The sequence below is a fragment of the Genypterus blacodes genome, unplaced genomic scaffold, assembly GCF_046128005.1.
Source record: "Genypterus blacodes isolate CSIRO-AG114 ecotype Tasmania unplaced genomic scaffold, CSIRO-AGI_Gbla_v1 ptg000017l_1, whole genome shotgun sequence".
NCBI lineage: Eukaryota > Metazoa > Chordata > Actinopteri > Ophidiiformes > Ophidiidae > Genypterus > Genypterus blacodes.
Genome location: NW_027466831.1, coordinates 7,163,240 through 7,185,344, shown reverse-complemented (window position 1 = coordinate 7,185,344; position 22,105 = coordinate 7,163,240). Strand labels below are relative to the sequence as shown.

General features: G+C 46.2%; 1 protein-coding gene across 1 annotated transcript; it reads left to right on the top strand.

Annotated features, from left to right (window-relative positions):
- The first annotated feature begins 5,328 nt into the window (after window positions 1–5,328).
- Window positions 5,329–21,027, top strand: slc41a1 (solute carrier family 41 member 1). Its single transcript, XM_076141253.1, has 11 exons — window positions 5,329–5,585; window positions 7,364–8,481; window positions 13,035–13,142; window positions 16,961–17,032; window positions 17,623–17,767; window positions 17,990–18,136; window positions 19,158–19,302; window positions 19,412–19,491; window positions 19,594–19,728; window positions 19,880–20,028; window positions 20,219–21,027. The coding sequence occupies exons 2-11, from the start codon at window positions 7,996–7,998 to the stop codon at window positions 20,402–20,404; spliced, it is 1,653 nt and encodes a 550-aa protein (XP_075997368.1). The 5' UTR covers window positions 5,329–5,585; window positions 7,364–7,995; the 3' UTR covers window positions 20,405–21,027.
- Window positions 21,028–22,105: the final 1,078 nt, after the last annotated feature.

Below are 22,105 nucleotides of genomic sequence, written 5' to 3'. Positions count from 1 at the left end.
TTTAGCACACTGCAGAACAACACACACTTCCTCTGTGGGGACTTTTCTAACCACTATGAATCAAACTATGCCCTATAAATGAGTCTCTCTACCGCTCATCCAGGCTAAAATGGGTTTATTGCATTCGAGTGCAGCTGGCTGTGTGTTTGTTCCCGCTCTCTGTGACCACTGTATTCCTGTGTGTGTGTGTGTGTGTGAGTGTGTGTGTTTTCTCCACACTAACTCAGTCAAGCTAATTACCCTGGCAGAAATGCAGAGACAAGACCAGGACGTTAATTAGGGCTCGGACTGGATTATTGAGTCTTGTTTGACCTTTCAGGTAACAGGAAGATGGACAGTGCACGACTTTCACCAATGCAGAGATAATAAGTGCGAGTGGGGAGTTGCTCTGCTGCTTAGTTAGTTCATAGGTCAACCACGAAGCCTGTTTCTACTGTAAAGGCCTGTGGGGTCAACACATAACAGGAAATAGGACTTGTTTTGATGACCTGTTGAGATTTTAAGTCTCATGTTTGCTAAAAGATATAGTAAAGAATGACTGCACTTCACTGTTTTGCTTAAATTGACTGAGGCGGAGAAGCTCATTATATTGAAGCCTTATTTACATTTTGTTATGTATGATTCTAATCATTCAGCCTCTTCCCTTAAGCAGATTTTAGATTTATAAATTTCTCAGACAGCCCCGTGGATCCTTCTACATTTTGATCTGATCTGGATCTTGGCTGTTTGCTCACAGCTCATATCTGATCAGACCACCAAGGTTTCCAAACCCGTTGCATAATTTGTGGGAACAAGTATATTTGAACAGTCAGATGCTGCTTTACCAGGAAAGTTCCCCCGTGTGTGTGTGTATGTAAATGCATACGTATGGGTTAGAGGTACATGATGATGTCTGTACAGAGAGTTTGTGTGCTTTGAGAGGTGAAACAATGGCACTGTTTGCACTCTTCCCCATACTTTCCTGCATGCACGTCTTATGGACAGTACACACATGCACATAGAGGAGCAACATGAAGTTACATGACTGCCCACACACACACTGTACAGCAAGAAGAAGTCAACTTTGTCCCTTTACCCCTGGACCACCCCTCAGTACTAGGAAAGTACTGTGTCATGTTTTAACAGGTTTGCAGCGATCTGGAGCGTTTGTAATTCATTTTCCAGTCGATCCCGACAAACATTATGTCTGCTTTTATCCAGAGAGAATGTTAATGTCAACCAATCTGCACTTACATTATTATGCAACGATCCTTTCTACAACATAAAAGCAGTCGTGTGAAGTAGCTATGCATGATTTAGCCCAAACCTTGCAAAAAAACAGCGGAATGGTCCTTTAGATGTGACACTTTCATTCATTTGACCTGAAACAATCTCACTATTCTCTCTTCATCCCCTTTTTCCACCAGTCCATGATGTGATGATGATGATGATGATGTGTGTTAATGGTTGAACCATGTGTTGGATGTAACTGTTCACCCACCAGGTACCACATGCACACACACACACACACACACACATACAGAGAGAGAGAGTCATACAAGCACACGAAAGGAAGCAAAGCAGTTAATTGGTGAAGCTGTTTGTTACTTTCTAACGCTTGACAGGTTGCAGCGTCTTCCACTCACGGTAATCTATCTGTGTTTGTTTCTATCTGAATGAGTAACTCCTGTAATCATCACACTGATTCTTCCATGTTTGACACAAACACTTCCTACCTTGATGTTGCATCTCAGCGCTGTTACAGGTCGCTGCTCATTTATTACAAGAGGTCAGGTTCAAAGGTCAGGGCTTTTTCCAGTCCATCCTAACAGCGTGATCCGTGGTCGCAGCAGTAGCACTAATGGTAGAAGCAGTAATCATAAGATAGTAGTGCCAAAGGAGAGCAGAAGCAGCAGTGAGGAGAAGTGATCTTAGTAGGCATTCTTGGTTGTTAATGTATGTTCATGTATCGGAATGCAGATTTACACGTTCATCACATCACTGATCACTGATATGGACAATGTTTAATGATGGAATTCCTGTCCAGAACATTGAAAACAGGACTTTCTTCTGAACCTAATGATTATCAGGAGTGAGTAACGGAAGCAAACACTCGCTCGCTGCACTTTTCTCCTGGTCCTCTGTGAGTAAAGGACGAGGGCCTGAGGAGGATGGAGGGGCTGAGAGCAAGAGAGAAGTAGAGAGAGGTGGTGGGGGGGGGGAGTGTGTTTGGTGGACAACCATTCATCCTGGGCTGAGGGAAAGTTTCCAAATCTCCCCCCTGACATTCTTCTGGGCTCAAAGAAGCTCTGGGACAGAAGTGGCCCAGAACTGGCACAGACCGCCTCGCAGTTGCCAGGGACAGCCACTCTGCTGAGGCGTTGCTGGGGCCCAAGCGCTGCTTTGTGTTCCGTTCTCACCTCACTTCCTGGTTTGGAAAAGGAGGCTGGAGGATCATTAACCGCCAGAAGCACCCATACTGTACTGTATTTCCACATCCAACACCGTCCACGCCTCAGTGGCTTCATTCAGTTACCTATTTCTGTCTTCACCCTCAGCCAATGGCATTGCTTGCTTATTTTTAAAAATAAAGCTAAACATCCATCCGACAATGTTGTTTTTAGATATGGAACTTTTTTTCCTTCTCTTTAACTTGAAGCGAAGATTATTCATATATGAAGCAATGAAACGGGTCACTGGCAAAATCATCAGTCTACATTGTTACATGTTACTAAATCTGAATCTTATAATGTCACTTTTGGATTAGAATTGTCCCTTGAGCAGTGAGGCTGATCGTTGCTTTTCACTGATAATAAGACATCAGACACCTTGATTTGATGGCAGGCTTTCTGAAAGTAAAATTAAATAGGAGTCTGTGTTCACATTGACACAAGACTTAATGCCTCAGTTTCCTGCCTCAGTTGTATTTAAAATGTACTGCAGCTGAGCACGCCACTCCTTTTTCCATCAGTCCTGCTTTGCTTACACAATGGTTTAGAATTTCTTCTGAGAAATGCCAATGATGATTGTGACTCACAGCTCATCAATTTAAGACTGCATCATGTGTGTTGTCTCAAAGAATGAATCCTCTTAGTCCATCAATCCTCTTAAGAACAACCCGTGAGTCTGTGTTCTCCATGCCTGCATTCCTGCAGGGCCCCAGTGGATGTGCAGCACCAGGGTACCTGAAAATATACGAGAGGAACAACGCCTCCATACTAAAGTGAAATTGGTGAAGAACTTTCAATTCAAAATAAATAAATGAAACGAATACAAATAATGAAATTAATTGTGAAAATCATATTCTTATACAGAAGTGACAAATGCCTTCAATTCACTTAAAGCAGCTCTAGGAACTTCAACATACAATCGTGAAATCATGAAATGGCCCATAAACACAGTCAGATAACTTTGAAATGTAACCTGGAACCACAATCTACTTCATAATCTGATTACATAATCCCAATTACTGCTAATCTTTCACTACCCAAGCCTGTATATAAAGCTGGGCAACATGCTCAACCCTGTTCCAAAGATATGGATGACAAAGTTACTCTCACTTTGTTCAAGCTGCGAATCTGAACAAACAAACAATGCTTCAGAAACAGAAGCATCTCCTGACCCACTTGGCCCAGTCTGTGACTCGGGGGAATGTACGTAGGGAGTAATATGGCGAAGCAAGTCATAACTTCCCTCTGGCCCACAGGTCTGAGTAAATGCACCAGAAACATCCACCCACAGACCACAGACTGCCATGTAGTAACAGACTGCGTCCTTATTCTCATGTCTCTGTCTTTATCAGATGTTGTTCCTGCTTTTATTGCGCTACAAGTCTCTGCTCGCCACGCTGCCAGCCTTGGGATTGGAGGAAGGAGTGCAGTGCTGTGGCTGCTGATGCTGATACTGATACTGATGGTGATGCTGAGCTGCTGTGTAGCAACTGGCAAACTCACAACAAAGCTGCAGCTCCTCCAGGGACGTCATTAGAGCTGCTGCTCTGGTCTCCCGGGATCAGCATGAAGAGGCAGCAGCATCCCACCCGACCCACACATGTACAAACAGCTACACACCATACATCCGTACATACTGTTTATTAAAGAGGGTGATATGCAAATATTGGAGCAAAACAAGTCACAGAACATTGCAGAAACAAGATATAGAAACACATTTGTTCTAAAGGAATTGCAAAATAAATATGAGGGGGTCATCAGAGGATTAACCGGATATGAAAGATGAAGAAAGCACTGGGCTACATCAGCACAGTTTGAAGGCACATCTGCTGCTTTCTGCTTATATCTGTGACAAACATTGTGGTGTTGCTGACTGGCACACAGGTGGGTGTCACGACCTCAGGCCTGATCTGAGTCTGATCAGCTGTAAGAGAGGGGGCCTGGAAAAGACAGGTTTTCTCTCGTTATGCACAGCGGTGAAGGGCAATTTTGCACATTGTATTGCAAAATATTGAAAATGAACCACTAAATGAAAATAACCTTGGAATCTGTATAACAATTCTGTCATTTGGAAAGCGTTTCCATCTCAAGTTACAAATCAACACATAATTCAAAGGAGTTATATTCAGAGTTATATATTAAGAGTTTTTCTGGGGTAGAATCTATCAAAATGTACTTCTCCCCTCACTCCTTAGGTCAGTTCAGGCCATGAATGCGGTCACTGCTACATACACACGTTACGTCCATTACATTGATAGTGGAAATGTTTTAACAAGTCACTCTTTAGTGTCTACACAGGAATATAATTATTATTTACCCAAGAAAAAAAACACAATTTCCATTCAACATCTCTTTCACAGCCTCTTTCTAGTGTATTTAGGGTCATTCTAAGAAGTCTGGAAACTTTCTCTTATATAAGCGTTGCATTTATTTATTTTTGTAGTAGATCAGTGACTAAGATTCCACTTCTGTCCAGTCAGGTTACACTGTACTGAGGCAGGGCGCGTGCTCATTCATTACGGAATCTTAGGCTCAGTGTTAAATTTAAACTTCTCTGTCAGAGTCCTGGTAGTAAATTAGTAGAATCACGGAAGAGATACTGGCACCGCATGGGCACGAAGGAAGGAGGAGACGAGAGGTGGTGGTGGTGGTAGTGTGTGTGCGGGGTGGGGGGGGGGGGGGGGGGGGGGGGGGGGGGGTATCGTCAGCCCAGTGTGTGTGTGTGTGTGTGTGTGTGTGTGTGTGTGTGTGTGTGTGTGTGTGTGTGTGTGTGTGTGTGTGTGTGTGTGTGTGTGTGCGTGTGTGTAGGGCCCGCCTTGTGGCTTCCTGGCCCCCTTTGCACCGGACGGGTGTATTATAGATGCGCATCCAGGCAGCCGGGCGGTGGGGGCCACTTGACGGGTGCAATGTGACGGGTCAGGAGGGACGGGGACACAGCCTGAGCCGCGCGCGAGGGGAGTTAACCATTCACTGCCATTAACCATTACAGAGCCGCGCGGGGCCGGTACGGTACATAAAGCCGCGCGCACCGGCGTCCACGCCTCAGCCAGCGCGCGTTTGCAGGAGGTGGAGATACACCGAGCACCGAGCAAAGCACACACACACGGAGACCGGACACGGCCGCCGCGGAGCCTCATCTCTGGGCACGGAAGGAAGGTAAGAAACAACCGGGGAGCTGCCTTTGTTTTACGGCACAAACCTGCTGGATGATTTAGCTGCAATTTCATTTAACGGAATAAGAGTGCGAGCGTGTGTGTGTGTGTGTGGTGCGTGTGTGTGTGTGTGTGTGTGTGTGTCTATTATCTGACGGAATGTGTCACTTGGCGTCTCCAGCTGCAGCAGCTCAGCTTATAGACACACACATGGAGACATTGAGGCTGTTTTGTTTAAAGGCAGGAACATATCTGTGTCTTTTTGCTTGAATGATCCTTCGCTTATACTAGCGGTGACAGTGGCAGTGGCTCCAGCCTGGTGTTGGAACAGAACCCCCTCTGCTCTTGTTTAAATGGGCAGCAGAATAGAATAGGAGGGCTCGTCTATTCAGTCCTGACCAGGGGAGCACTAATTTACGCCTTTGCCATGTTGGGTTCGGGCGGTGTTGGTCCTGACTACTAAGCAGAGGATTGTTTCAGTGGGGAAAGCCAAAGTCTTTCTGCGGATGTCGCAACATGCGGGCTGGAGGAAAGCTGCGTCAAGGCAGAAAAAGTTAGAGAGGAATCAAGGCAGTTTGCATTTCGCAATAAAAGCATTTTTAAAACTTGGTGAAACGTTTGTGATCAGTTTATGATCGCAGTACAGCAAAGCACAACAAAAAGGAAAATCTAACAAATTTGCTGAGATTTGCTTTAGTTGCCTATTTGATCAAGTTTGGTGACCTACATTTCTTTGTCATCATTTCTCTTTTCTCCAATACATTAGTCAATAATAAGTAAAAGGTTTTGTTGACAAATATTAAAAGTTGCAGTGATGTTGCTATATAGCTTCTGCTGTTTGGAAACAAGTGGGTAATATAAGTCACATCACTCACAAGGCTGTAAAGTTCCCCCTTTATCTTGACTGATATAGATAATACACTGCCATTGGAAAATTACTATTTGAAAGACAACAATTAACATTTATGCGGTAGTTAATTATTGTTTTTGAATGATTTTTCAAGGTCAATGAAGTTCATCTGAATAACTTTTCAATGTAGTTGAATGTGTAGTGTATGTGGTAAACACAATCTTTAGTAGGGGATTTTAGTAGGGGATTTTAGTAGGGGATTTTAGTAGGGGATTTTAAAGATATGACAGGAAATGCCTTCTATGTGTTATCGTTGATTTGACAGTGGTGTGCGTCCGTTTCCAGAGGATGTACACAACACCTCTGCTAATGGTAGAATATTTTTAGCCTCCGGGCGGAAATTTGGCGCTGAATGATGTCGGTGTCTGCTTTGACTCGAGTGCAGATTGTTCCTGACTGAGGCCTCCAATATTAATAAGACATACAATATGCAAACAAGAACTGAATGTCCTTTTGTTAAGACACTAAGTCCCTTTATAATGCTTTTTACTGTCCCACGTGATGGCCCTGTGACTCTAATTGTGTTTAAATGTTGTTTTTGTCGAGATAACAACTCAGTTATTCATTAATATTCCGAAAAATGAAATGAGAGCGACTCCTTTATCATTATACTGACCTCATAGATAATAACTGTATGTTTCCAAACACTGAAACCTGTCAGGGAGTCATTTATTTCTAAACACTAGATCCTCTAAGTGCTCAAGTGCTCATATTTCTGTTCTCTGGCTATTTTCTGTAACCCTTTTTATGCAGAAATTCTGAATTCTGAATAGTGCAAATAACATTCTTGTGTTTGTGTTAGAAAGTGTCAAAAGGTCTATTTACTATTATAAGTCAGGCAATCAATCTCTGAATGTGTCCTCTTCTTTCAGGTGATTGTGTACTACAGTTGGAAAGAACATTTTCCTGCAGTCCAGTAACACGAAGCTGCGGCTGCAGACCTTTAAATATCTCCCCTCAAACCCTCCCAGCAGCCACGTGGTGTAAGGTGAGACCATCCCAGCCGGTACACCGACCAGTCTGACACGATCAGTGGAGCGAGAGCGTGACCAGTCTGCGCTGCAATCTGGCCACTTCAGACCTCTGATTTGTTTTTCTGTCAGAAACTTTGAAGGACTGTTTTCCTGAAGGGGATCGATTCGGTGAGGCCAGAAACAAACCTTTCTCTCCTCTTGTTTTAAACCAGTATGCTTACTTCTTTTTTGGCCGGCTTACTCTGAGCACCTTGCGTTGAATGGAGAACATACTGGTTCTGCTCCCGAAGCACCGACAGGAACACGGGCTCTGCAGGTGCACAGCTAGATGTGCTTTGCTGCAGGTTTTCTCTTCATCTTTAATAGTGACCACCGCTCCCTATAAGCCTCTTTAATGGGATAAATCACTAAGACTGATCAGGTTCAAAACCAGATCAGGCGACCAATTCCATTCTGACTTCGCCACAACTGTTAGGTCGAGACACCCTGACCTTTTCCTATCAAGCCCAGTGTCGTCTGAAGGCGTCCGCATGGTACTTTGGTCCAACGAGCAAGACAAACTCCCCGACATCGACATGTCCACCGGGGCGATCGAGATGAAGAAGGAGGGAGGCCCCCTGACCCCGGCCTTCCTCGACTCTAACTGTTCTGTCCAGCCGGTCATCCTCAGCAAGGGTCCGGAGGAGGCGACCCCAGAAGCTGGGGGTGAGTATGAGCTGAAAGAGGTCACATCCTTCACAGACAGGGCCAGCGAGACTGGGGAGGATGAGGACCGCTCAGAGATTGTGGCGGTGATGGACTGCGTGCCCAACGCCAAAGGTCAGCGGGAGGAAGACGCTCTCCTGGAGAACGCCAGCCAGAGCAACGAGAGCGACGACACCAGCAATGACCAGAGCCCAGAACCACCAGCGCCCCTCAAGGAGACCTCCTTCTCCATCGGCCTGCAGGTGGTCTTCCCGTTCCTGCTGGCCGGGTTCGGGACAGTCGCAGCAGGAATGGTGCTTGATATCGTCCAGGTGAGAGATTCACAAACTAACAAACAGACTCATTAAGATGAAGATGCTGGTGAATTGAGACATGATAGAATTTTAGACCAATTATTAGATTTCTTTTGGTGCATATTTCTGAAGAACTCCCTGGAGGAATTAATGTCAAATGTATTCTTAATAAGTGTTTAATCTGCTACGCTCTCTGAACAATAGAAACACTTTTCATGTGAGCGCTTCATTTCTATTTACCCCGAGTAAATACAAATGAAGCGCACTGTTTGACTTCCACTTGACTGGCAAAACATTGCAGCCGGAGGTGTATTCTGTGAGGCTGCGGTGGCAGATTTGTCCTTAAAAACCAACAGAAAGTGGCGATAGTTGTGTTTGTGAGTGACGTGGAGTCGCCCGGTGCCAAACCCAGTTCTTTGCTTTGCGATGAGTTCCAATGAACTGGTTTTGTGACTCTCCATTAGCCCTGGCGAGTGTGTGTCACTCCTCTGCAGGCCTATCTGGTGGCATATGCCTGTGGGGCCGGGTGGAGGGGTGTCGGTTGTCACAATCCACGGGGGCATTTACATAACCTCTGCTGTCCGTCTGTCTGTCTGTCCCCGGGGATGGCACATGTCCGTACACACTGTGTCGTTTTGTGTTCAAATGAAGTTTCACACCATACTTGATCTTATATGATATTAAAAGCATTGATAGCTTGTTTGCACATTGAAGAGAAGAGATGGCAACGGGCCAGAACTAAGGGCTGTTCAACCAGATAAGAAGGTTATTGAATAGAAAAGAAGAGAATAGGAATAGATGGTTTATTTTAGTGTGTGTGTGTGTGTGTGTGTGTGCTGGACCCATTCTGCCTCTAAAATAAGAATGTAACTGAAGTTATAATTACCCTGCGTGGCTGAGCTTTGTGTATTTATGTATAAAAGTGCAGCATTGTGAGTGTAGAGATGCAGAGCAGTGTGGAGCTGACAGGTCATATATTTCCTTTAAGGTCAGCAAACGATGCAGATAAAGTGGGAGGTGTCAGGCTGCCAGGAGACCAGGCCAGGCACACAGCGTACACCCACGCCACTGCCAAAGAGCTGGGAGCCCGAGAGAGAGAGAGAGAGAGAGAGAGAGCGAGAGAGAGAGCGAGAGAGAGAGAGAGAGAGAGAGAGAGAGAGCGAGAGAGAGAGCGAGAGAGAGAGAGAGAGAGAGAGAGAGAAGGGGGAGAGGGGGGCAGAAGAGAGGAGAGTTTCTTGGAGCAGCTAGAATGGCAGCACATTACAATTAAGCAAAAGCCCAGTTTAAAAAAATGCAGCATAGCGTCAAAGCTCCCATTAAAGTGCGGTCAGGTAGTCTCACTGAAACAGGAATGCGGAGGTTTGAGGTCAAACGTTTTCACTCGGCCGCCTCGAGTTTTTCGGCACCATGCTGCTGCGGTTTCTCCACTTTCCAAAACATTCGGCGCGCCATTCCTTTGGAGGCGAGTGTGAGGACGAGCGGACAGAGACAGTGCAGGGCCGTGTCGTCCTTTTGCTCCTCCTCCTCCTCGGCCGCGGTTACGTCCGGCTGCGACTCTGTGACGGACTGAGACGCAGCATGAGGCTCAAAGGTTTCAGTGCACCGGGCTGAGGATCTAGCAGGTCGTCTCTTGGCCTAATTCCTTCTCCATGACACCACAAAGCGCCAACTCAGCTAATCCTCTTGTCCTTGCGTGAAGATCTGACTCTCCCATACACACACACACACACACACACACACACACACACACACACACACACACAGAATCCATTTATTCCTCTCTTCTAACTAACCTTAAACATTTCAGCCCGGCCTGATAGATCTGTGAAGCCATTTGAAATTCGACCTTCCCAAACGTCTGTACACACACTCACATACACACACACACGTACACACACCCGCACAGCTTCTGGCCTCATTCCCATTCGGGGGGCCGGATCAGTGAAGAGGTTCAGCCCGTTATAGGGGAGTACGAGGCCTGCATAGTTCAGCACAGTGACTTGGCATGAGCGTAATGACCTAAAAGTGTCAGTCTCTTGCCAACAGGACGGAGTTTAGGACTGTGAGGACGGCGAGGAGAGAAAGGTTAGACGTGTTTGTAAAGGTCGGTTAGAAATGTGAGCGTCAAAGGATGAACAGGTGATTTTCGGTCACGAGTTCTCCAAAAGTCAAAAGTCAGGAAACTCTTTTTTCTGTATCGTCCTCACCGTCTGTGTGTCTGTCCACACAGCCACAATAACACACGCACACACACACACAAATGAGACATTGCCTCAGCCTCCAAAACAGAAAAACAGTCTAAAAATACGGACGGTAGTAAACAGGAAAGCCAGAGTTGACAGAAAAGTTTAAACGCCACAAGAGGACAATTTGGTCCGACCGCACACGAGACACAAATCCTCCAGAGAGTGGACTCACACACTCACACACTGAAGCTTCGTTCCTGCTTCTACTCCTGCTTTCAACCCGGCTCCATTCACCTGGGAGGAGGTGAAGCTCAGCTCAGGTCTGGTTTCTCCTCCGTCAATGCTGCTAATATATAACAAAAAGAGTTCTGTTCATGTTGTGAAGTCGTTCCTTTTCAGCCCAAACGTCTTACGTCCAACAATCATTAACATCATATCAGCTCCCATCTATTTACCCCCGACAACAGGCAGAGACAGCTACATTGTTGGCACCTGAGATTGGAGAGTTTACAGGTTAGAATGCTTTTGTGTCGCCCCTGAACCCTGGCTAATCTTTCACTGAGGGTCCCAGATGGCCTGATGGCACTAAGATCCGCTCTGACCGCTCATATTTATTTAGTATCTGGTCCGTGTCTCTATACGAGGTAACACCCATGGCCACTGCACACCTTGAAGCTCTGCACCAAGGCACTTTTAGATGATACACACCTGCAAAACACTATAATTTGGGCCTGAATCACATTAAGTTGACCCTCATGGCAGGAGTTTCCTTGTGAGCCATGGCCCAAATTTATCCCAGCAGATTTAAAAGATCGACGTAGTTTCTCTTACGTCAACTGTGTTGCGTCGCCGGCCGCACGCTATCCAGCTCAGCTTCCGCCCCCTGCAGCGTATATACAGTAAGTAAGAGTGATCATCGCGACCTCTTACTCATTTTGGCAACCTGAGCGCTCCGTGGGCTCGCGGCTCGCATACCAGAGCGCCTATAGGTCTGTACATGGAGATACTGGAGTGGTCCAGTAGAGTTCCCAGAAGGGAGAAGGTGGCCGCGGGGAGGGAAGGCTCCTTGGCTCGGGGCCAGCGTTCCATGGAGACGACAACATATATCACGGCAGGGGAGGCGGAGGAGATAGGGGCAGTGGGACTGAAAGCATGAAAACATGCGGCAGTGAAAGGAGAGAGGAGTGCTTTGGGAGCTCGCTGAGGTTCCTCGCAAGGCTGCTGGGCTGGCAGAGGGCAGCCGGCCAAGCGGAGGGGCTGGCAGTTTGAAAGGAGCTCCGCTTGGCCTGACGACAGCAAGTGGACAGACAGCAGGGGGTTTAAACCACACTGAGGTCTCCACGCCTACTAGATAGAACTCACACCGCAATGTGCCGCCGCCGACGAAGCTTATCGCTCATGTGCATCTCAATACTCAGGAAGGGAAACGCAGTTAGAACAGAAAGGAGAGCGAAAGAAGGGCGAGAGTGTGAAACGTGTAGCAACTCTGCTCCTCTCTCCTCTCCTCTCCCTCTCCTCTCCTCTCCTCTCCTCTCCTCTCCTCTCCTCTCCTCTCTCAGCCTGGTGAATATTGATTTAGCTCTGGCCTGGCTGGACTGTAAGTGCTAAGGGCCTGTGGGAGGAGCAGCACAGATAAGCACTTTCATAGAGACGGATCGATGGGTCCTGCCTTAGCTTCTGACCACAAAGTAGACCGCAAAACTGCTATCGCTGCATGCACTCTAATGGAGGCGCAGCAGGAGGCGCTTCACCACAGCGACGAGCCCAGTGAGTCACAGCGAGGCCCACCTCTCAGCTCAGGGGGAAGGCCAGGATCCAGGGCTGGGGGGGTTTGAGGATCATGCCTCAAAGCGTAACCACGACGGAAAATGTCATTAGAGGCAATCTAATAGAATCAGAGCAACGTCCACCTTGACCTTCAGACTCAGCCGGCCTTGCTCTTTCTTTCCTGGCGGACCTTGTTTTAAAGTTTGTCATTGGCTCTGGATGTAATGAGGCACAGCAAAGCCTTTTTAATGCTGAGGTAGAAGTCAGCAAAGAACGGCCGCTAAAGCAGTTTGTGGAGGAATGAATATTTAAGATATATAAGATAACATGAGCTGTCTAAGCTGAGGGAGATGAATCATGATGGAAGGACAGAAGGACAGAAGGAGCAGAGGTGGATGATAAATCATTCCAGCGACCTTGTTAAAGAGCCTTTGTGATACATAAAGACCTGACAGAGGATCTGCTCCATCACAGCGCTCTGGTTTCAGATTCATAATCAATACTGAAGAACAAGGTCAGGGAGATGAATCACATCTATACAGGTGTGCAGTATCACTGTCAATCTGATATCTGTGTGAGCCAACTTGACGTTCCACCCTGTGTGTGTGTGTGTTCCAGCACTGGACGGTGTTTACAGAGGTGACAGAGGTCTTCATCCTGGTCCCTGCTCTGCTGGGACTCAAAGGAAACCTGGAGATGACGCTGGCCTCAAGACTCTCCACAGCGGTAAGATATGGGTCTGTGTGTGTCTGTGTGAACTGCTAATTCTATGTTATATGTAACCAGTGTGCATAGATAAACCTAAAGTAAAATGATGAAACACAAATCGACTATCAAACCCCCTCACATGTAAAACAGGGCTTTGTCTACATTCAGCCTGGAGTGTTGCTTTGCCTTTGTTTGTGTGAAGGTGTCGAGTGTTTTCCCCTTCAAGAGTTGCCCAATCTATATGTTGCCTCACAACCTGGCAACCTTAAACACAATCTAATGCGGCTAATAGTTCCAGAGGTCAGGGGTCAACATTGCCAAATTTGACCTTCTCTCTGGACAAACTGATAGCAGCAGCATTCCTTTCTTCCTCTGTGTTCCCTGCCTGCTTCCACCTGACTGCACAGGCCGGTTCACCTCGGGGTTAAACGCCAAACTTATGTCAGGTGTCTCTTTGCGCAGCAGACAAATGAGACACACACACACACACACACAGGATGGAGCAGGGCAGGCACACTGTAGGAGCCCCCCTGGTGTGTGAATGCAGCTCCTTGGGTAGACCCTGGTGCTGCAGGTAGGTGTCAGGTGTCAGCTCTTTGCTTTACATCTCAGCGACAGCACCGTGTTTCACTCAGAGCTCACAGATAATGACTCCTCTGTGTATTGTAAAGTCTGAGGGGTCAGTGACCTGCAGCAGCGTCTCTAACCAGATGATCTCAGCCGCAGCAGTGCACCCTTACATTTCTCTAAGAGAATTTGCCCTGCGTTGCTCTGAAGCACACCAATCCTCACATTCTTTCCACTGACCTGTGGGAAACAAGGGATGAAGCTGATTACTCACCTAGCATGGAGAGCAGGGGCTCAAAGTCAAAGATAATCACTTTAATTAAGCTTTGAGTCATTGTTATTGTCATTGTTGCTATTGTTAGTATGGTGTAAACTGATTTAAAGTACAGTTTACCTAATAAAGACACTAAAGTCTCTTCCTCTGCACCATTGACCCACAACACTGCATGTTCAACCACCCTCCATCACCCAGATCAGGTGTGTTCACTTCATGAAGAGGCGTCCCAGGTATTGATTGGTTAACACTCCTGATTGATTGAATGGTCTCAGTATGCAGTGATAATGATTAAAGTGCTGCCGTGTGATGAGTTTCTATTCCTTGCTTGACAATCCTTAAATGATGAAACCCATTTAGCAAAGTGATGTTGATTTGATATTGATTTGTGAGTCTGTTTGAGGCGGTGTTACCTCTTTAATGTCTCTTAATGCTTGTAAGTAACCGTGGATACACATTCACTTACAGCGTATATATGTATAGCTCCTTTGTGTGTGTGAAAGGATATTGACCTGATGCATGGCAGCTTTTTTAATTATGTGCATTGTCCCAAAAGCATTAATCATCATCATCACCATCATCCTAAAGTAGGCCAGACTCCCTCTCTCACTCCTGGCCCCTCTCGCCCCAGCAGACTTCATTTCTTTCCACACAGTCACTCATTATGAGCAGATTAAGACCTCTGTTAGTTTCCTAATGCGCTTATCACTCAGTAAAAGTCATATAATCCGTGCGCTGGCGGCCTGTGGGAGGTCTCACATGACAGGTTTCCTATTTGATTTAGTTTCTTTCCTCTTCTTCGCCTGATCGCCTGTGAACGTTTCACCACAACCACACTTCCTCCTTTCTCAGTTTCATCAGACGGCATGAAGTGCAGCTGCTCTGACTCTTCAGACTGAACTTCTCTTGGGTTTTTGATCCCAATTGATTGGGCGTATTTTGGAGTGTGTATTATTTCCTCTTGGCAGCACTTGCAACCTGTTTTCATGTTGTGAGAGATGCAGCCATAAAGAGTGTAGGTGGATAACAAACAAAGATAATTACTGCAAAAGCCGACTTCACTCCTGAAAATCCTGACAATAGATCCTCTTTGACCACATCCACTGGTCTGTCTGACTGATGAGCAACACATCCAGCATCAGGCAATCAGTGTTTGAGCTCCATCAGTGTACTCTGAGATGGTTGTTGTAGTTATGCAAAGTCTCTGGTCAGAGGAAATGCTGCCACGACTTTAAACCTCCTCAAATCCCAGCATCTAAAGGGAAGCAGCCTCAGCACAGCAGAGTGAGACTGAGCTGCTCCTCGTGTCCTGTCTCTCTCTGCCATGAACTGTCTTATCAGTGTGTGTTACCCCAAACTCACTGGATTCCACTAAAAGGATGATACTTGATTTAAAAGAATAAACTCAAATGTACGAGCGCTTGCTCAGCATGCAGGAGGTCGTGGGCTCGATGCCTGCTTACTGCGTGGCTTTCACCTTTTACGGGCAGCAAGGTGGCGCAGTGCCGAGTGCTGGATCTGAATCTGTGTGTGGTTTTCCTCTGCGTACTCCAGTTTCACCACCATCACAGAAACACACGTGTGTGTTTATTTGATCCTCTTGCCATTGCTCTTGACCAAGGCACTTGGCAGTGGCCCTTCCTCTGCACACTGCTCCTCACACTGCTCCTCACACTGCTCCTCACACTGCTCCTCTCAGGTTACTAGCTGCTGCATTGAGCTACAGACTGGACTGCTCCTCTTTTGGATCAATTCAGATTTTTTGACAGGCGTGAGATGAGCTTTCTCACACGTACGTTTGTTTATGTGTACTCATGCATCCAGATGTTGCTCATCGCTCTGCATATGTAAATGCTGAGTCGAGGAAGGAAGAGGAGATCCTCTGTTTGTCTCCTCTCAATGTGGATGAGCGCTGGGATCATAGCCCCGATCACACAGTAGCCTACTGTAGCCACAGCCACTTGACGATTGAGACTGTGTGTGTGTGTGTGTGTGTGTGTGTGTGTGTGTGTGTGTAGTGTAGTGTAGTGTGGAAGAGGAGGGTGGGATGAGATAAGTGGAGTCGGTGGCAGGGTGGGGGATCAGAGATCAGAGTGTCTTTGTCCAGAAAACTGACACTCTATTGTTCTGATGGCACTGAGAGGCCATATCACACACACATGCTGAAACAGCCACATACACACACACACACACACAAATAATACAATAATACGTTGGCCTTCACTGAATGAATATCATAGGCAGCCCAAATCCTAAGCCAGCCTGGTGGCTCCTGAAGGCCCAGAGAGCAGAGAGCAGAGAGGAGCAGAGAGGAGCAGAGAGGAGCAGAGAGGAGCAAAAAGGGGCCTCAGAGCCTCAGAGCCTCAGAGCCTCAGAGCCTCAGAGTCTCTGGAGCGCTGCAGTGAACAGACGCTTTGTTTGTTTTACAGTTTGATTCATCTTCTTTGTTCATTTTCTTTCAGTGACAAGAAGGACAAGCAACATAAAACCTGTTTGGGCTAAAGAAAAGGCTCAGATTTCGTTTGTTTAGTTGTGTGTCCACAGCTGTGTGTGTGTGTCCAAGTGAGCTTTTTAGGTTCATTTGTAGAAGAAAAATACAAATATGAATGAAGTCGTATTGGTTTTCTATTTTTAAATGTTGATATATGAAACCATATGAATCCATGTTTTTTCCACGAGGTGGCAGAAAAACACACAACAGGAAGATGTGTTCAGTCTTTACAGGGTTCAGCTGCTCTGTAACATTATTGGGATGTTTTAAACATTATTAAATTAGCAAAACTTTCCCGCCACAAAAATACATCCAGTAAAATAAACCCATGATTCCTCAAGTGCCCACATGCTGACATCATCAGACAGAAACTCCCACTGAGCCGGCCAATCAGGACAGAGTGGGCATTTCATGAGAGGGCTTGAGGAGACTTGCTTGTTTTCACTCAGTGTGCACAGTGACCTTATCACAGACTAATGCTGTGTGTTCTTGCTTCTCCTTCAGGCTAATATTGGCCAGATGGACACGACCAAGGACATGTGGAAGATGATCATGGGGAACTTGGCCCTCATCCAGGTACATGAGATACCATCACAAAATATTAGTGACAAATTAAAGAAACCATGTTATTGAAAAGGAGGACAAAATAAAAAATATATAAATGAAATATGAAAGACAGAACACACTGATGTATTGTACACAAAGTAATCAGATCACATACATTGATGCATTAAATCTTTATTTGACCAAATCCTGATTCTAAAATCTCTTCTCCCCGGCCAGAGTCCAGCTCTGTGTTTGGTCTTGATGCAGTGGGCTTGTGCTTATGTCATACATGTCATATATTTGGAGAGTCCATAGTTCCTGGAACACTTGAGAGCAGGAGCGCTGGGTGCTGACACCAACTGTCACTCAGGGTCAGCGTGCAATCATGCTGGGTCACACTGGTGCTGCGTTCAAGAACACATCCTTCTGTTTGTACTGGGAATCTAACTGACTGAGCAGATACACTACACACAACAACCACAGATAACACCACAGATTTTTACAGGGGAAGATACTTTATCAATGCATCTATTTACAACAAATCCAATCATAGTTGTAAGTTGTACACTCTCCACTCTTCCATACTCTATTGAATGTATATGCTGTATGTATGCGTCCAGGTCCAGGCCACAGTCGTGGGTTTCCTGGCCTCCATTGCTGCTGTGATCTTCGGCTGGATCCCAGAGGGCCACTTCAGGCTGGGCCACGCCGTGCTGCTGTGTGCCTCCAGTGTGGCCACAGCCTTCATCGCCTCTCTGCTGCTAGGTACCAACTATAGAACACTTGTGATGTTCACACTTCTGTCTTATCACACACTTCTGGGATTTTTTGTGCCAATGCCAACGTCTAAAGTTAGATGGAGATAGAAATTCCAGTGGAACATTTGTGGTTTGTCTGTAGGAGTCATTTGGGACCAGAGGAGGCCGGTTGGGCTTCCACTGTTGTGGCGTTGTTGTGTGTTGACATTGGATGTGTTTGACTCCTCAGGGCTCATCATGATCGGTGTGATCATTGCATCCAGGAAGGTTGGTATCAATCCTGATAACGTGGCCACACCCATCGCTGCCAGCCTGGGAGACCTGATCACCCTGTCACTGCTGGCAGGCATCTCCACAGGACTGTACAAGGAACTAGGTACACACACGTACACACACACACACACACACACACACACACACACACACACAAACACGTTACTAAACAAATATCTGAATGATAACAGCGGAGTTCACAAGCAAAGGAGGGGAGTATTGTGTAAACACCATTTCTTCTTTGTTGTTTTAAATGTCAGCATATGAATAGACAAAGAGTTTCATCTCAGGATCAAATACTTTGGAATTCTGCTTATTGGATCCAGATTTGTGTGACTTTCCTCAAATTCACAAGGCTTCAATGTGATCATGAACAATCCTGGACCAATGTCACAGATCAATATGTTGTAATAGTATACTTAGTAATTTTAATTAATAGTTTAAAAGTACATTAAGGATTATTATCAATAAGTGTTATGGCTTTGGAGGAAATGGATCCATTGTAAGCCAGTGTGTACAAAGTGCTGTTACAGAACTGTGATAGTGAACAAATATCAACCCCAGCAGAAGTGAAGAAAAGGACTCACTGGAATCTAATTTGAAGAAAATGTATTATAAGTATTATTATTGTTGTTGTTGTTGTTTTGTGTCGGGCTTGCTGTGATAAATGAGGACGACCGTCTGGACTTAATGAAAGCCGCCCACACTCAACCTCAGCTATGTGTCTCTATTGTTAGCCAGTGATAGTGTCTTCACCACCGCCACCACCACACCCAGCTCTACTCCAGTTTCCATACCAGACAGACAACACACAAACACACACACACACACACACATGCACAGGCCATGCAAAGGAGCTGACCAGAATGTGGTGTGATCCCACACTTCCTTCCTCCGTCTGACCGTCTGAGGCCTTCACTCACACCCGCTAACTATGTTAAGCTTATTTGTGTTATTTTGGCTCTCACACTCTCAGTTGGTGTCTGGGCGAGTCTGCGTCAATGTTTGGTCTCTAACCTGTAGTGTGAATCTAAGAGTCACACTGCCCCCTACTGGCCATAGGAGAGACCAACACTGACTTCACACTGTACACTATTTATGTGACTCTTCTACTTCTTGTGCAGGGAACAACTACGCCAACCCGCTGGTGTGTGCCGTGTTTGTGGCGATGTGTCCCCTCTGGGTGCTGATAGCCAGGAAGATCCCGTCAACCAGGGAAGTCCTGTACTCAGGCTGGGAGCCGGTAATCATCGCCATGGCTATCAGCAGGTAACACACACACACACACACCGATCATCTTTGAATATAAAAGTAATGTAAACATATAGACTATATATATTTTGATTGTACTTATGATCCATTCTCTTGTGTCCTTCAGTGTCGGCGGTCTGATCCTGGATAAGACGGTGACCAACCCAAACTTTGCTGGCATGGCCGTCTTCACCCCGGTCATCAACGGTGAGAAGTCAGAATGTAGTATAACAAGATAACTGTGTTGAGTGAGTTTTGTTCTTTGTTTTCATGTTTTGCACCCTCTGCGTGTGTGTGTGTGTGTCCCAGGTGTGGGCGGTAACCTGGTTGCAGTACAGGCCAGCCGCATCTCCACCTATCTGCACATGAACGGTCTTCCCTTGGGGGATCCCAACCCCGTCCCCAGGAAATGCCCCACGCCCTGCGTCACCTTCTTCGGCTCCAGTAAGTCTGTGGGCGGCGGAACATTCCACCGCTGTGCCTCCTGCAGCGTCTCGTCATCTTTTTATCCTTCCAAGACAACAAACAAACAACACTTAACATCCAGCAATATGTGTGAGGTTCATGTCTCTCTCTGTCTCTCTCTCTCTCTCAGCTGTGAACTCTCGCTCGGCCCGTGTGCTCTTCCTCCTGGTGGCGCCGGGTCATCTCGTCTTCCTCTACACCATCAATTCCTTGAGGGGGGGTCACACCACCCTGACGCCCATCTTCATCAGCTTCTACCTGTCTGCTGCTCTACTGCAGGTACACACAGAGGCACTAAACAGTTTCAGCTTGTTTGTCTTGCTTGAATCCAGTCCATGGAGGAAGGATCTCAGTGGTCTGTAGTGATCAGATCTCACATCTGGATCCAGGAACTATTCAGCACAATGCAGAGATGGGAAACACAGTATTTCTGCAGCTCACGCCCGGTCCTTTCTGTTGTCCTCCTCAGGTGATAATCCTCCTCTACCTGGCAGACTGGATGGTCCACTGGATGTGGGGTCGTGGGATGGACCCCGACAACTTCTCCATCCCCTACCTAACGGCCCTGGGCGACCTGCTGGGGACCGGCTTCCTGGCCCTCTGCTTCCACATGCGCTGGTTCATAGGGGACAGAGACTCCAACGCGGGAAACTGAATGCACGCACGGTGCCAGACCGCACGCACGCACGCACAACACACACACACACACGCACACACGCACGCACGCACGCAAGCACACAACATTGACGAACATCATCTGAACTTTTATCTAAAGCTGGACAGCAACTGTACAATGGAAGGGCTAATCTCCTGTAAGTCTTGAATTAATGGTAGTGAACTTTGAGGGCGACAGCATTTCCCCATCAGGATATCAGGACAGTGATCACGACCAACGCACACGCACACGTCTGCGTCTCAGCCAAGCAGCTGACTTCACTTCTCCTTTCTTTACTTTTACTTAACAACAGAGTCCTACTACTTTTGTTATTAATTCACTTTTGTTATTATTATACTATTGACAATGATTCTTATTGTTGGTAAATAATGCATTTGATATGAATCAATATCTGATCGATTTGTTGGGCCTGTCCTCATTATTTTCAATGGGGACTTTAGCCTTTCCCACTTTGGAGATCAAACTTTAACACTTGAAACCAAGACAAATAGTAAAAACAGACAGACAGACCGCAAAAAACTGAAACCTAGACAAGCCTAGAATCACCAAGTGCTCTATGATGTAAACAGGAGTGAATGGATATTATATGAGATGTGACTTTCCCACGTGTCTGATCTCTGATTCAGTAGAGTGCGTAGTAATGTAGCTGTAGCTCTTCTCTCTTTGGCCCGTCCTATGACAGTTAACAGGGTGGTGTTTCTGCCAGACCACGAAGGTAAAATCGTACCAAAATCCCTTTCGGCTCTGCTCCCATTAGTTAAAGTAGGAACAGGGACACGAACCCAACCCATAACCCCTCTGGCTCATGAACAGGGCCAGATTTCCCTTCAGTAAACTGGAATGGATGTAGGTTCACTCAGGGTCAAGATGCCCTCTAAAGTCAAGAACTCTAGCTGTTAAATCTACATTCAAATGTCGTATTTTGTGGCCAAATTTTCCAATTACTGTGATTGTGAAAAGTCGTGAATCCAAGATTTGGATTTTTCCTCGGTTAGTCGTAAGCAAACGTCAGTGGAAAATGGAACGTCTTCTGCAACAAGCCAAGCGTTGTGTTGCCCAGTGCAGGCATACAGTAAGTGTCAAGGTGCTCAACGTGCTGCAACTCACTACAAACATCCCTGAGTGTTCAGAACACACACACACACAGTTCAGGCTGCGAGAAAGTGGAAAAACTGCCTCAGTCAGGATGAGCTCACGAGGGTTCAGTCGGTACGTCCGGTACCAGATCAGAGGGGATTGCCAATATTTTATGCAGCTGTTTGTAAAAGTTTCATTTCTCCTCTCAGACGAGCGATGTTCTCAGAAGTCTCTCAACCGTTTGACGTGTTTGGTATTTGACACTTTTGTCTTTTGTGTTGCCAAGCTTCTTATCTCAGATTGCGTAAAGAGAGCAACCAACGTTTAATTACAACATGGAGTCAAATCCTGCCACACCACAATACAGTGTTTTTCTTCTGGTCGCTAAAATGTAAAAAAAAAATAATAATATACATTTTTTTAATGAAATAGTTCTCCAGCTGTGGTCAGGGAGGAGGAGCCTGCTGCTGACTGATCGCTTGATGCTTCATCAAAAAGCAAAATCTCATTCATCAATTTTTTGTACATTGTCACTCATACACGCACACACACACATACACACGCGCACACACAGTATCTGCCGCTAGACTCACTTTGAGACTG

Bases quoted from the DNA above. Each gene is read 5' to 3' on its own strand.
- slc41a1 (XM_076141253.1), top strand. From the start codon at position 7,996: ATGGTACTTTGGTCCAACGAGCAAGACAAACTCCCCGACATCGACATG. The intron at 13,143-16,960 runs GTAAGATATGGG...CTTCTCCTTCAG, and splicing joins CCTCAAGACTCTCCACAGCG to GCTAATATTGGCCAGATGGA. The intron at 19,729-19,879 runs GTAAGTCTGTGG...TCTCTCTCTCAG, and splicing joins CGTCACCTTCTTCGGCTCCA to CTGTGAACTCTCGCTCGGCC.